Source organism: Impatiens glandulifera, chromosome 9, assembly GCF_907164915.1.
Source record: "Impatiens glandulifera chromosome 9, dImpGla2.1, whole genome shotgun sequence".
NCBI lineage: Eukaryota > Viridiplantae > Streptophyta > Magnoliopsida > Ericales > Balsaminaceae > Impatiens > Impatiens glandulifera.
The window spans coordinates 36048994-36063441 of NC_061870.1; the positions used below are offsets into that span (position 1 = coordinate 36048994).

Below are 14448 nucleotides of genomic sequence, written 5' to 3' on the forward strand. Positions count from 1 at the left end.
CAAAACTATGTCGCCTCTTTGATGCTATAATTGGTTGAGCAATAAGAATAAGAACATTTATTAGTTTCCTATTAGTATTATTGATGAAATAAATCTGAATTTTAATTATCCAAATTCAGTAGGCTTTATAAATTGCATTTTCATCCAAACAAAACAATTTGTCTATTATTAATTTGTAACAATTTGTTTATTTTTTTAAAAAAAATCATTTTTGTTAAAACAAACGTGTATATTATTGGAATGTCCACTTGAAAGTTGACTCACTATTCTCTACAGAGTCAATGGTATAATTTATTTATTTATTTAATGTCCAAAGTGGACAGATGATACGTTTCAGCTTACAACCACTACAAATATAATTATAATATATATTTTGTGCTGTATTATAAATATACACATTAATTAATAAAGTTATGCCACACGCACTAATTTTAATTGATTAAACTATTTTTTTTTCTATTTAAAAAAAAGAAAAGCTTATGTAATCATATGTATTACATCGTGCTTTTAAATGAGCAAACACACTATTGACTGGTTTGTGTAAGAGAGAGAGTGAGAGAAATTCTCTGGAGTTGGACGACAGTGAGATTGCAAAACTGCTCTTGTACTACAAGATTGACAGTCAGACAGAAGTACAAGGAGAAACGGTTGGGGGGAATGATCAGTATAGTTGGTTAAATGTAATTCTGTGCTAAATCAAGAACAGACCGTCCCTCAACAAAAGTAGTCAAAGAATAAGAAAGATAGAAACTCTCTTCTGTCATCCATGTTCATGAGAGCCGGCGGCTATGGTGGCGTGATGGAGGGGATTCAGGGAGGGAATTAACTTAAGTTCTCTCTCTGAATCCCATCGCACCTATCTTGTTGCTGCGGCAAGAAAGTGAAACACAAACAACAACAACAAGGGAATTCTACATAAAGCTTCAAACGGTACGTGATTTATTCATTTCAAAAGGCCTTGGTTGGTCATCAGCTTCAGCTTATTGTATGTTTTTCCTGATTCATCGTTGTTTTGTAACAGATAGCTCTATTTGTCTTGGGACCGACAGGAGCTGTTTCTGTTTCTGATGAACGTTCTCATTGACGACGACAGATTTTCTAATTGGTTCTCTGCTGCGCGAGGCAAATCTCTTCACTTTGGCACTAAAAAAAGAAGAATATCTTCTGAATTTGACCTGGTTTTTACTAGGGGCAATTCTCCTTTGGCAAAACTTCCTGGATCCCTTTTGTGTTCAACAAAAAGGAGGAGGAAGAACATCTATCTTCTTCTCTACCTAGATTTTACTCTCAAGATTCAAATCTTCTGGGCAAATCTCCTTTGGCAACAAATAACTCTCTTCAATAGGTTCAGATCTATTGGGCAAATCTCCTTTGGCAATATTCTATCTTCCTTTCTTCTTCACCTCTCTTGATTATCCAAAAGAAAATTATATAAAAAAAAAATCTGCTAGCTAGTTAATTTACATGGACTTGTTCAGCGACTATGATAGCTTGAGTGAGAGCAGCAGCAGCAGCGATGATCAACAAGATGACATCGAACTCTTGTACTGCGGCGAGGCTTCAAACATTCTCTCGTGTCTGGAGGAAAGTATTGGAAAGATCGACGATCTCCTCTCTGTTGAAATGGGATTCATGTATGGTGACATTGTTTCTTCCAACTCCGACCCGACTGGCCAGACTGGTAAAGTCATAAGCATCAACATGCACGTGGACTTGGAGAATCTCCACGGGAAAACCATGAAAGATGTCGATTCCAATCATATCGCTAAAATCCGATCTCTTTCCGTAGGGGATTTCGTCTTGCTTGGGTCGTGGGTTGGGAAAGTAGACAAGATTGAAGATCGAGTTGCTGTCTTGTTTGACGATGGCTCCAAATCTTCCTTTACGGCAACAGAAAAGCTGATCATACCAATATCTACCAATTTACTTGAAGATTGTGATCAATTCCCTTATTATCCAGGACAGCGAGTACAGGTAGAGCTTTCTTCAACTACTAATTCTAGATCGGATAGATGGCTATGCTGTGCATGGAAGGGAAGACGTAATGAAGGGACCGTATTCGCTGTTGAAGCCGGGCTCGTTTATGTCGAGTGGCTTTCCTGTGCACTTGTTGATTCTTCTGACAAGATACCACTTGCCCCTCCATCCTGCTTACAGGATGCGGACAACCTTAGTTTATTGTCTTGTTTCTCTCATGCGAATTGGCAACTCGGTGATTGGTGTGTTTTGCCGGGGCTCGAATCTGAAATATATGTTATCGTCAAGACGAAAACAAAAGTCGATGTTATGTGGCAGGACGGTAGCCACTCGTTTGCAGTGGACGCGAATTCTCTGTTCCAAGTTAATATTGTTGATGCTCATGATTTCTGGCCCGGTCAATTCGTACTAGAAAAGGGAAGCTGTGATGATCTTGTTCACGTTTCTAGCGGAAGAAGATGGGGTTTCGTGAGGACATATGATTCGAAGGAACGCATGGTGAAAGTGGAATGGTCCGTTCCAGATTCAAATCCGAATCAAGAAGAAATGGATGTCAGTGCCTACGAATTGGTTGAACATCCTGATTATTCTTTTTGTTATGGAGATGTGGTGTTTCAAATTAAAAAAGTGGAAGTGATCGGAGAAGAAAAGAAAGAGCAAAATCAACTGTCATGTGTTGGAACTGTTTTCGGGTTTAAAGATGGGAAAGTTCTAGTTGAGTGGGCAAATGGTTGTGCAACAAAGGTACTCTCTTCTTCTTCCTTCTTTCTTCAACTTCACCATAACTGATCATCCGAACAAGTTTCATCATCTTCCATGCAACAAAGTGTAGGTGGCGCCATATGAAATCTTTCGAATGGATAAATCCGAGCAAGTTTCATCATCTTCCATGCATTTGAGCAGCCAACGTGAAACTATTGAACAAGCGATGATTCAAGAAATCTCTGATAGCAGAAACCCGCCATTCCAGCCAAAAGAAAAGGTGTTTGACAAAAAAATCTCAGTTCTTGAAAATCTAAAGAAATATTGAGTACTGATGCTTGATCTTTTTGTTTGTTTTGTGCAGAGTTTACTAGTTTGTCTTCTTCCTCAAGCTGCTGTTGGGATATTTTCAAGCATTATAGGTAGCTTATTTGGATCCCAATCCACATCACATGAATCTGGTGGAATAATTGACCACACTTTCTCAGAAGAACATGGTTATGAACTTGTGGAATCAGAACCAATAGCAGACAACTTCCAAATATTTGGGGAGAGAAACTCGCAACAGCCACTTTTCTCCACAGATTCAAAGATGACCAAATCATTTAAGCGCTTTGATATGGCGGGTGATTGTTCTGACCACCACTTCTTTGATGTTGCTGCTAAAAAGGGGTTAACATCATCTGTCCAGGTTAAGATTAGCAAACACTTGATAGAGAAATCATGTTTTGATCATCTAATTCAATCTTTCGTCCTTGAACAGATGAAAAGAGGTTGGCTGAAAAGAGTTCAGACGGAATGGAGCATGATGGAGAAAGATCTTCCAGGTAGGTAGTCCTGAATTTGAAATTATGTAACACATTGGTTACCATTTACAGTTCTGACTTGTTTTTTGGAAAACTCGTCCACAGAAACTATATTCGTTCGTGTCTATGAAGAAAGGATGGACTTGTTGCGAGTAGCCATAATTGGTACGCCTGGAACTCCATATCATGACAGCCTCTTCTTCTTCGACATTTTTCTTCCACCAGAATATCCTCACGAGCCACCAGTAAGTTTTTCTTTCTATTTGAGATTTTACTTACGAGCAGTAGCTAGCTGCTATTATGCTAATAAGTTTGCAATTGAACTTTTCAGTTAGTTCACTATATATCAAGTGGACTCCGTTTGAACCCGAATTTGTACGAGACAGGAAAGGTTTGTTTGAGTTTGCTTAATACATGGATGGGTAGTGGAAATGAAGTATGGAATCCAGAAAGATCGAGTCTTCTCCAAATTCTTATATCGCTTCAGGCACTTGTCCTGAACCGGAAGCCTTATTTTAATGAAGCGGGTTATGATAAGCAGATGGGCACACCCGAGGGAGAGAAGAATTCGGCCAGCTACAATGAAAATGCTTTTCTTGTTAGCTGCAAATCCATGTTTTACCTTCTACGCAAACCCCCTAAGGTACACTATATCATGCTTGTCGTTCCAGAAATTACAGAAATGGATTATGCAATAAACATTATTGTCTTGTCGTGGTGCAGAATTTTGAGGCCCTTGTGGATGAACACTTCATAAAGTGCTCACATAACATTCTGTTGGCTTGTAAGGCTTACATGAATGGAACTCGAGTAGGCTGTGCTTTTGGAGATGAAAACCGGGAAGAAGAAAAGAGAGGAAGTTCAACCGGTTTCAAGATCATGCTGTCCAAGATGTTTCCTAAACTTCTGGAAGCTTTTTCCGCTAAAGGGGTGGATTGCAGCCAGTTTGTCAATATGTGATGACAAAGGAAGTTTGGTTAGTATATTGTAAATAAGATTGCGGTTTGTTGGTTGATTTGCTATTTCATTGTGAGAATAAAGTGGGAAGGACTTTCCTGCATTTGTAACATATACATGGGTGTGCTTGGTGTACTTGCTTCATAGACAAAATATTGTTTGGTTTGGTTTGTTTGATAACGTTTAGATTGATTCAGCTTACACAGTCCAGCTTATACCAGTGTGTTTGATAGTAAAGCTTATACGCATTACCATAGCTCTTTGAGTATGCTTGATAAATTTAATCAAGACAGAATAAATGTGTGGGACATGAGAGATTTTTAAGACATTGAGTTGGCTGATTTTGGCCAATCAACTAAGGTGGACAGTTTATTCGCAGTCGCTACATTTAAGCCGAAACAGTCAAGGTCAACATCTTATCAGAAAAGAGGACTAGAATATTTCATCTTTCTTTCTTTTACTGAACAAATACATTAAAAAATGTCGCTTAAGCAACTACGACAAAAGCAAAAATCCAAGGATTGAGAACATTTCTAAGCAACTTATCATATATACAAGCCTAACCTAGTCAAGATTGCATAAACAATGCATATAGCTAGCTCATGGAGAAAGATATATTGGTAACGGAACAAAAAATGAAGATATCAAAGGAGAGAAGAGTACCGTATAGGCCAGTAGTCATGATCATCCTGTCCAAAACAAGAAAAAAAAAAACGTGAATTAGAGAAATCAAACTAACAGCCCACCATAAATCCTTGCTAAGACTTTTGAAGCAAGCGAAAACAAACAAGTTTCAAAAATAAAGGAAAAGATCCTAAACTTACAAAGTGGCCTGTGTGGTATGACTATGACTATGACGAGCAAAAACCCACAATATTATACACCAGTGCCTGTAGATGGCCATGGTTCATCATGTCAAATGCATTTCAAAGTGCAGCTAACTGAGTGATCCGTTGCACATAATGCTTTTACACTTTTACCAGTAATCTCCACAAGAACAAGAACCAGATTTAAAATGGTGGAACCTAAACTTATCCCTAACCACAATCTCCCTTTGAGAAAAACCAGAGATGAACTTCATCGCTAAATGACAATCCTCACACATCCTAAGGTTCTTCACAATCCTAATAACACCAGTCCCGCCCACTGTTTTCAACATCCCATACGCAACCGCTAGCTTCTCGCTATGATACCGAACTGCATACTCCCTTTCCTCCTCCTCCAATTCATGCATAACAGTCTCTGGCACAGCAACATATCCGCATCCTCCGATCTTCGTCATCAACTCGTCAAGAAAACCGTATATCAAACCAGTCTCACTGTGAGATTTATCGCCCATACTAAACAAATACATCTTCCCATCCACTTCAATCGTGCTGTATCCGACCTGTTTCTTTAAACCTTTCCTAATCATCTTGTTTCTAACCTTTTCCACTTTATCCATCTGACCAGCAAGTGCAAATACGTTCGAGAGAAGAACATAATGACCTGGATTTTCCGGCTCAACGTCCATTAGATGATCCGCAACCTGTATTCCAATGTCCAAATTCTTGTGCATCTTGCAAGCTCCAAGTAATGCGGTCCATACAGCCGCCGATGGCTCGATCGGATACATGTCTTTGATGTATTGAAAGCCTTCGTTTACATATCCGGCTCGACCTAGCATGTCAACCATCGAGACGTGATGCTCCGTTTCCGGTGCGAATCCGTAGTCTCTTGTCATGATCGTAAGTGCTTGTCTGCCTTGTTGAACTAGACCGGCGTGAGCACAGGCGGATAACACGGCGACGAAAGTTATCCGATTGGGAGGCGGACCTTCGATTCTCATTAGGTTAAAGAGATCGACTGCTTCTCTTCCATAACCATTCCTCGCGTAACATGAAATCATTGCGGTCCAAGTAACCACGTTTCTTTCCTTCATTTCGTCGAAAACTTCCTTCGATTTGGCTAAATTTCCGCTAACAGCATACATATTAATCAACGCGGTTCCGATGACGACGTTCAGTTTAAGTCCCCTTTCGTTGATTAGTTCATGCACGGAAATCCCTAACTCGACTGCACCGATCTGAGAACAAGCGGAGAGTACGGCAACCAATGTGGCGGTGTCGAACTCAACTCCTAGTTCTCGCATATGGTAAAACAACTCAATAGCCTCATTGGCTAACCCGTTTTGTTCGTATCCCGAGATCATAGAATTCCAAGCAACAATAGTTCTTTCTGGCATTTCGTCGAACACCTTCCGTGCGATATGCAGATCGCGGCATTTCGAATAAAGACTTATCAGAGCAGCTTGTACGTAACGATCGAAGCAGTACCCACAGATGACGGTTTGTCCGTGTATGATTCTTCCTGTTTTCGAATTGGATAATTCAGCGCAAGATTTGAGGACTGCAGTGAATGCGTAATTAGATGGGGGAACAAGAGAAGTGATCATGTGGCGGTAGAAGAGAAGGGCATCGAGAGATAAGTGTTGTTTGGAGCATGATTTGATGAGGGAGCTGAAGAGATATGAATCTGGGTTGGTTATGGAGTATAGAATTCTACGTGTGTAGCCAATTGAGCCGGCATTGCAGGCAAAGATGAGGAACTTTGTGAGGATAGAGAGTTTGAGGTTCGAACCTGAGACAAGGAGTTGGGCATGGACTTGATTCAGCTGCCTAATACGCGGTCCTGCTCTTTCCAGAGCTTCGTAAATTCGGGAAGGTAGCTTGGCTTCCATGAGAAGTTTCCATTCACGAACAAAATATCAGAATTCGAGAAATCAAAATCATCCACAGAAAACGATTCTAAGTTCAACCGGAGATGAAGAAATGGCTTTGATGCTACAGAAGGCGTTACAGAGCTCCAATGAAGGAGACACTTTGCGGGTGGGTGGGTTTTTTTGGGAGGCCCGGTTATCTTGAAAAATGGAGGGAAGGAAATCGATTGGATTCCAGTTTATTTTTTCATTTTACCTTATTAACCTTTTTATTAGGGGTAAATTTGATGAAATTATCGCTATATTTCTGACGAAATTATCCCCGAAGGACGGTCTATATTTGCACTAATTAATTCAATGGTGTCGTCGCGAGACGATCTTGCCCATCGCGAGATGATCTTGTCTGGATATTCTGAACTTTTTATCGGTTTTCCGTCGCGAGACGATCTTACCCCGGTATTCTAAACTTTTTAGAGGTTTTCCGTTGCAAGACGATCCAACCCTTCACATTACGCAACGGGGTGATTTCGTCAGAATATTTTGAAGTGGTCACCAGCGCAATTAATTTTATGCGCCGGTCACCAGCGCATTTAAAAGACTTTTTAGGGTCATTTCGTAAAATTTCCCTTTTATTGTATGGTTTTGTATTTTCATAATTAAACATTCTAAAATTCATTAACAAATAAACAAGCTTACATTGTTTAATTCATAAGTAATTATATATTTTTTATTATACAGCAATAAAAAATTGTAAATCAACATTTTTTTAACTTATCACATTAAAGTCTAATGTCTTAATTTCTTTATGAAAACTAAATCCCTTAAAAAGAATACCATTGAAATCTGGACCCTTTAAAATAAAAGAACAGAGGACAAAACTATGATGGGTTATATGAATAAAATAAGAACAATCCATCCAAATGAAGGAAAAAGGCAAGGAAACACCTGGTTTCATGGAAATTTCCTTTTGGCTTTCTCCATTTACTACACCATCCTTGAAAAACCATCTCTTATTAGTGACTTTTACTAGTTGTCTAATTCTATATTTTGTTTGCATCTTGCTCATGACATATATATAACTTCTCATCAGTATTGCATTTCTTGTTGCCAAATGGCTAGACTTTTCAAACCATGCTATCACATTTGTTTGAAACTTGTCAACTTTTCTATTGGCATTATGGGATTCGCCATGATCTTATACAGCCTTTGGACTATCAGAGCTTGGCAAGAAGGAGAAACATACATAGTTTTATCCTCTACTCATGCACCTAGCCCAGTCGCCTAAACAGTAGTCTTCTTCTCCGCAAGTAGCAGCCATGCTTTTTGAAATTCCGACTCGAAGAAGAAGGTAAATCCGATAAATAAATCTTTTTTCAGTAACTTTTTCAATACAGAAACACTTACTGGGCATTATTTTGCTGTTACAGGTCGGGGTCACCTTTTCCTGTCATAACTTCCATCTGAGAACCAAACATGAGGCATGATTTCATTGTATTTTTACCCATTTCAATTCTAGCTAGCCATTTGATGTACCTACTAATTAAGACTCGAGTTGGGTCTTGAACGAAATATATACAGAAATGACCATGGATAAAATAATTTGCATTAGAGTTTTAACAAAATACAATAACAAAGGCCAGAGAAATTTTCAATAAAGGATACAAATGCATACATAAACTGAACCTGACCAACAATAGAATGAAGAGACTTCCGATAAAGGAAGAACTTTTACTCAGATTTGTTTGTTGTCTTTGTTGAGAGCTTTCTCTTCACACGGCTAAAAGGTCCAACCGTTAGGTCAGTAATATACATATAAATAACTTGACTCCAAGATTTATATGAATGTAGACCCTCGTAATATTCTGGTGCAATCTCCTTCACTTTATGAAGTTTCGATCCAGCAATTCTTGGGAAATCATGGTGTTCATTATGGTACCCAACATGCCATGTCATAATGTTCAAAGGACCGTAATATGAATAAGTCTCTTGATCTTTGTTGAACACGTAGTGTTCAGAAATGAAATGTCCTGCCATAGGATGCATTCCACCTCCAACAAATGTTGAAAGAATCAAATAGCCGAAAGATTTCCAACCCCAAAAGTAAACCATGAAAGCATCAAGACTCAGCTGGATAATTAGATTGGTAAACTCCCATAAACCAGGAGGTTTTGGTTTGAGAAATAGAGGCCTGAACGCGTAGAAGAAGAGCTGGAGGAGAACCCATATGGATTTAGAAACTATATTCTTCACTAGATTGGCTTCTGTTACACTTGGGATGTCCATGTCGATTCCATCAACTCCTTGGAAACGGTGGTGTTCAAGGTGATATTTCTGGAAAGTGACTGACATGGGTACTCCAATAGGTAGGTTGGCAAAGATTCCAAGCCATCGATTGTAGACTGGCGTGGAAAAGGCGAGATTGTGGCTTAGTTCGTGAATGGCTAGGAACAGGTTGTGATTCAGAAAAGAACCGAAGAAATATGCTATCATCAATATCTTTCCCCATCCTGCATTGTGCAACAAGGTTGCTGTCCATAGTTGAATTGAAACCACAAGAATAATCTGTGAGAGAAATTCTTCAAGATGTTAAAATGCAAAAAAACATATCAAAATGCGAAGGAATAATTGATGAATTGTCAGTAAAGGAATACTACTTTAGATGCAGATCTCAGTAGTAACAACATATTCATTCATGTTAAAGATAATTATCATTCTAAGATCGATAACTACAATGAGTCAATGCTCATCAAAAATCATAGCTTTCTTCATTTTTCTGTCTTTATTTTTCAGAATCGTCTAAGAGAACTAACAATCGGATGAAAAATGACGAAATAGATGTTCATTGCCTAGGAATGAACGCAATTAGAGAGTATTTCCGATAGAAAAATGAGCCGCATTGCGGCAGATCTAGATGAATCGCAATTGGAAACGTTGAATTGAACTAACTGATAATGCAAATCTAGCTACAATATATATGTATATAGAGAGAGGAATGTAGGTACCTTAGGTAAAGCCCAGGTATCGGGGCCAAAGAGGTGTTTGATCTGAGGATACTGAGAAAGGATCTGACGCCTGCGAGAAGCGTGAGGTTCATCCGTATATGACCAGAAGAAATCTTCCGCCATTACTCCCTCCTCTCTTTCTTCTCCACCTCCCATTTCTCACTCTCTCTCTCTCTCTCTCTCCTCGCGCCTTCTCAGATGCTCTCTCTGATGCTCCTCCTATATTCTCTCGTTTTCATTTCTGATTTCAAGATTTCAATTTAAATCATTTTCCTGCTTACATAATGTAATCTTCAATTCTCATTAATTTGTGTTCTAATAGCGACTTTAAATTTATTTATTTTATTTTATTATTCAAATTTCTTACTTAATTTACTACCAATTAAAAATATATTATTTGAATAAATTTTCATTAGAAAAATATAAATATAAGTAAAATCAATACAGCCTGTAATCTCAAAATTTATATAAAAAAATGAAGGGTATTAAGAGTTTCGGTTGATTGATGTTTTGGGTTATTTAGAGGTTTCTTATTAAAAATTAATTATTTAATATAAAATTAATTATTTGAGTTTATAATTGGTTAAAATATTATAATGTTTTTATATTTAAATTTTATAAAAACTAAATAAAATCTTTTATAAGTGTTTTAATTTATAAATTAAATAGTTAACAAATATATAATACTAACTTTTAATAAATAAATAAAACTCAAAAACAAACATACCCCACAGGCCCACACCTCAAAATGGCCCATATTGTCCAATCATTGATTCATTTCAATTATTTTTATTTTTAAAAGTATCAAAATTAAAATCTGGCGAAGGCAATTAAAATAAAATGAGAAATGTTTACTGTTTAAATTTGACAACAGGTAACTAAGTAAAATTCAAATTTTATTTTAAATAGTAAAAAAATATTAAAAAAATATATAATCAAATACAAAATTAATTTAAGAAATTTAATTTTAAAAATTGTAAATATATATTCAATTTTAAAATAAATTTGTATAAAATATAAAATCAAAATAATTTATCACTAATAAAATGATAAAATTAAATTAAAAATTGTAAAAATTAAAAATTTACATAAATTATATTATTAATCTCCTTTAAAATAGTAAAATTATAATATTAAATTATGTGATACTTTGAGTAATAAAGGTATGTCCTAATCAGTTAATCAAATTCAAACCAATATCTATATATATATATAATGCTTAATTTTTAAAGTGTCCGGATTGCCGGGTCGAGAGCTGTGGTTAATTTGGATACTTGGGTCGGATTGTGGGTTGACCCGCTTTTAAAATTAAAACGGTTAAAAATAAAATAAAAAATGCTAGAGGTATGTTTCGAACTTGCAACCTAGCAAAACAAGTACAACTCTTTAACCAACTAAGCTACAAAGACTTTATATTTTAAATTCAACACCAAATTTGATAAACGCGAGACGTTTTAATATTAATATAAGTTCAACTTTTGAACTAACTAATCTATATATATATATATAATGATGCTTAATTTTTAAAATGTCCGTATTGCCGGTCGAGAGCTGTGGTTAATTTGGATACTTGGGTCGGATTGTGGGTTGACCCGCCTTTAAATTTAAAACGGTTAAAAATAAAATTAAAAATGCTAGAGGTATGTTTCGAACTTGCAATCTAACAAAACAAGTACAACTCTTTAACCAACTAGGCTACAAAGACTTTATATTTTAAATTCAACACCAAATTTGATAAACGCGGGACGTTTTAATATTAATTTAAGTTCAACTTTTTAACTAACTAATCTATATATATATAATGATGCTTAATTTTTAAAGTGTCCGGATTGCCGGATCGAGAGCTGTGGTTAATTTGGATACTTGGGTCGGATTGTGGGTTGACCCGTTTTTAAATTTAAAACGGTTAAAAATAAAATTAAAAATGCTAGAAGTATGTTTCGAACTTGCAACCTAACAAAACAAGTACAACTCTTTAACCATCTAGGCTACAAAGACTTTATATTTTAAATTCAACACCAAATTTGATAAACTCGGGACGTTTTAATATTAATATAAATTCAAATTTTTAACTAACTAATCTATATATATATAATGATGCTTAATTTTTAAAGTGTCTGGATTGTCGGGTCGAGAGCTGTGGTTAATTTGGATATTTGGGTCGGATTGTGGGTTGACCCGCCTTTAAATTTAAAACGGTTAAAAATAAAATTAAAAATGCTAGATTTATATTATTAATCGTGCAAATGCACGGGTAAATGCTAGTTATAAATAAAACCTCAAATGGAATCACAAGTTACAATAATACTCAATAATACAAGTCATATCATAAAAAAATGCATGTATTTTCTTACTTACTAGTTACTACTAGGTAAAAATTGTATTACTACTATTATTATTACCCCAGAAACCATATATTATTGTTATTAATAAAACATGGAATTTGCATGTCCTGGTTTCAGAATTAGAAAGTTAAAAAACTTTACACAGTGAATGTGATGTACAATTTTGGACATAAAATAACTACCTAAGATGAGTATCATAAGGCCCCAAGAATGCAGCAGGAAGAACAAGAGGCAACTTATCTATATACATGAAAAGTCGTCTCACATTTTCTCTCGTCAATGTCGTCATGTCAACTATGTCCCGGCTGTCCATTAGCATCCAAAGATCGCCAGAACCGACCCTCTTCAGGCTATCACGGCAAAATGGGCAAGACTGTGATCTTGTGCGCCTGCAATACAGACCTCTTTTTAGTTCTTACCTAAGGGATCAAAGTTCTTTGGTTCGATATGAACACTCTGAATTAAAAAGAATCATTGCTGTGGGGGTCATTCTAGCCACTAAAGAATAGACCCGGGTCAAAGAAAAGTTAAAGGGTATTCGAGTCATTCTACTTTAACCTATAACAAAAAAGTCACTTGGGAATTTCTTCACTTGCACCATATGAGTTAATAATATCATGGACCCATTTGAAAAGACTTTATGGATTTGGATAAACTATATACAGATGGAGAAAGAAAAAAGAAAAGAAAAGAGAAGAGAAGAGAATACCTACCATTCATGGTAACATTTCAAGCACATGGCGTGATTGCAATTAGGAAGAACAATCTTACTATTCATCTCCATACATATACCACATTCTTCTTCTCTTTCAGTTTCAATGTCTGAACATTGTCTGTTTTCATTCTCGTCTCTTCTTCTGCAGTACCTTTCGATTGTTCTATGTTGTTGTGTATCTTCTGAATCATTAACCCCTCTTTCAAGTTGCAACAATGAAGGATATATAACACCTAACCCAAAACAAACAAACAAAATGAATATCATAAGATTTGAAAGAAGAAAAAAAGGCACAAAAGGATCATATCAAACTAACTTCATCTTGTTAATCAAACCCTACCATAGAATTCTCTGATACTCGCTTTCCTCTCATGGATAGACATTGTCGTGGATCCATCAACATAAACCTGGAAGAACATGAAGAAGAATCAGCGAAACACACACAAAGATCGTAAGAAATCAGAATCTAGACAAGTCTGAACACCTTGTAGATTAGAATCCTCAACAGACCAAGTGCACCAGCAAGGTGACAATCCGTCCATTTAACTAGGAAAAGAAACAGGTGTGCTGCTGGACTATAAGACATTCGCATCTGAAGACAAGCACCATCATACTCCCTGGAAATATCAGAAGCTCTGTGCTTCGTTGTAAAAGAAAATACTCTATTCAGTGAATCCATTAAATTATAATAACCTAGATAGATGCCTTCATATAATCTCATGATCGTGGTTCAATTTTTAAGTTATCTACTATCAACAGAGCCAACCACTCACGTTGACCTAGCTAGCATACACAGTCTTAACTTGAGAAAATCGAATTGCAGAGTTAAGAATCATCCGCTTCTCGAAAGAAAAAGCAAATGAAATATCTAAACGAAGGAATTGCGAGTTAAAGTAACTAAGAAGTTAAAGTCGAGAAACACCATTTGAAGTTCAAAAATCCAATACAAACAACACTAAACTGGTTTTGAGTGGTTGAAAAGAGAAATTGTAGACTTACAGTGTGTTGACGTGCTCAATATCGGCTTGAAGGACCTTGAGAGAATCCTTGAATGACTTTCGCGCGGATCCTGCTGCGTACATCCCCTCCCTTTTCAGACTTCTTCTTCTTCTTCAAATAGACAGAAATTCTTTGGCCGGACGAAGAACACAGAATTTACTTTCTTCTTCTCTCAGTAAACTGATAGAGAATTTGATTTCTTTGTACAGAAAGCGAGAAGGGCTCGAACCTTCTTTTCACAACGAAG

At 36.6% G+C, this 14448-nt stretch overlaps 4 protein-coding genes across 4 annotated transcripts; 1 reads left to right on the plus strand and 3 right to left on the minus strand.

Annotated features, from left to right (window-relative positions):
- The first annotated feature begins 514 nt into the window (after positions 1-514).
- Positions 515-4643, plus strand: LOC124916017 (probable ubiquitin-conjugating enzyme E2 24). The gene is made up of 8 exons (XM_047456753.1): positions 515-930; positions 1022-2721; positions 2810-2959; positions 3044-3370; positions 3443-3506; positions 3591-3730; positions 3817-4128; positions 4209-4643. Exons 2-8 carry the CDS (start codon positions 1465-1467, stop codon positions 4443-4445), a joined length of 2487 nt encoding a protein of 828 aa, XP_047312709.1. The 5' UTR covers positions 515-930; positions 1022-1464; the 3' UTR covers positions 4446-4643.
- A 194-nt stretch (positions 4644-4837) lies between these two features.
- On the minus strand, positions 4838-7290 carry LOC124916018 (pentatricopeptide repeat-containing protein At2g33760). Its single transcript, XM_047456755.1, has 2 exons — positions 5267-7290; positions 4838-5131 (listed from the first exon to the last, which is right to left on the minus strand). The coding sequence occupies exon 1, from the start codon at positions 7159-7161 to the stop codon at positions 5419-5421; it is 1743 nt and encodes a 580-aa protein (XP_047312711.1). The 5' UTR covers positions 7162-7290; the 3' UTR covers positions 4838-5131; positions 5267-5418.
- Positions 7291-8713: 1423 nt separating this feature from the next.
- On the minus strand, positions 8714-10382 carry LOC124914145 (sphingolipid delta(4)-desaturase DES1-like). Its single transcript, XM_047454634.1, has 2 exons — positions 10143-10382; positions 8714-9702 (listed from the first exon to the last, which is right to left on the minus strand). Exons 1-2 carry the CDS (start codon positions 10296-10298, stop codon positions 8869-8871), a joined length of 990 nt encoding a protein of 329 aa, XP_047310590.1. The 5' UTR covers positions 10299-10382; the 3' UTR covers positions 8714-8868.
- Positions 10383-12548: 2166 nt separating this feature from the next.
- LOC124914883 (E3 ubiquitin-protein ligase AIRP2-like) lies at positions 12549-14427 on the minus strand. The gene is made up of 5 exons (XM_047455504.1): positions 14202-14427; positions 13687-13837; positions 13543-13609; positions 13201-13435; positions 12549-12876 (listed from the first exon to the last, which is right to left on the minus strand). Exons 1-5 carry the CDS (start codon positions 14282-14284, stop codon positions 12666-12668), a joined length of 747 nt encoding a protein of 248 aa, XP_047311460.1. The 5' UTR covers positions 14285-14427; the 3' UTR covers positions 12549-12665.
- Positions 14428-14448: the final 21 nt, after the last annotated feature.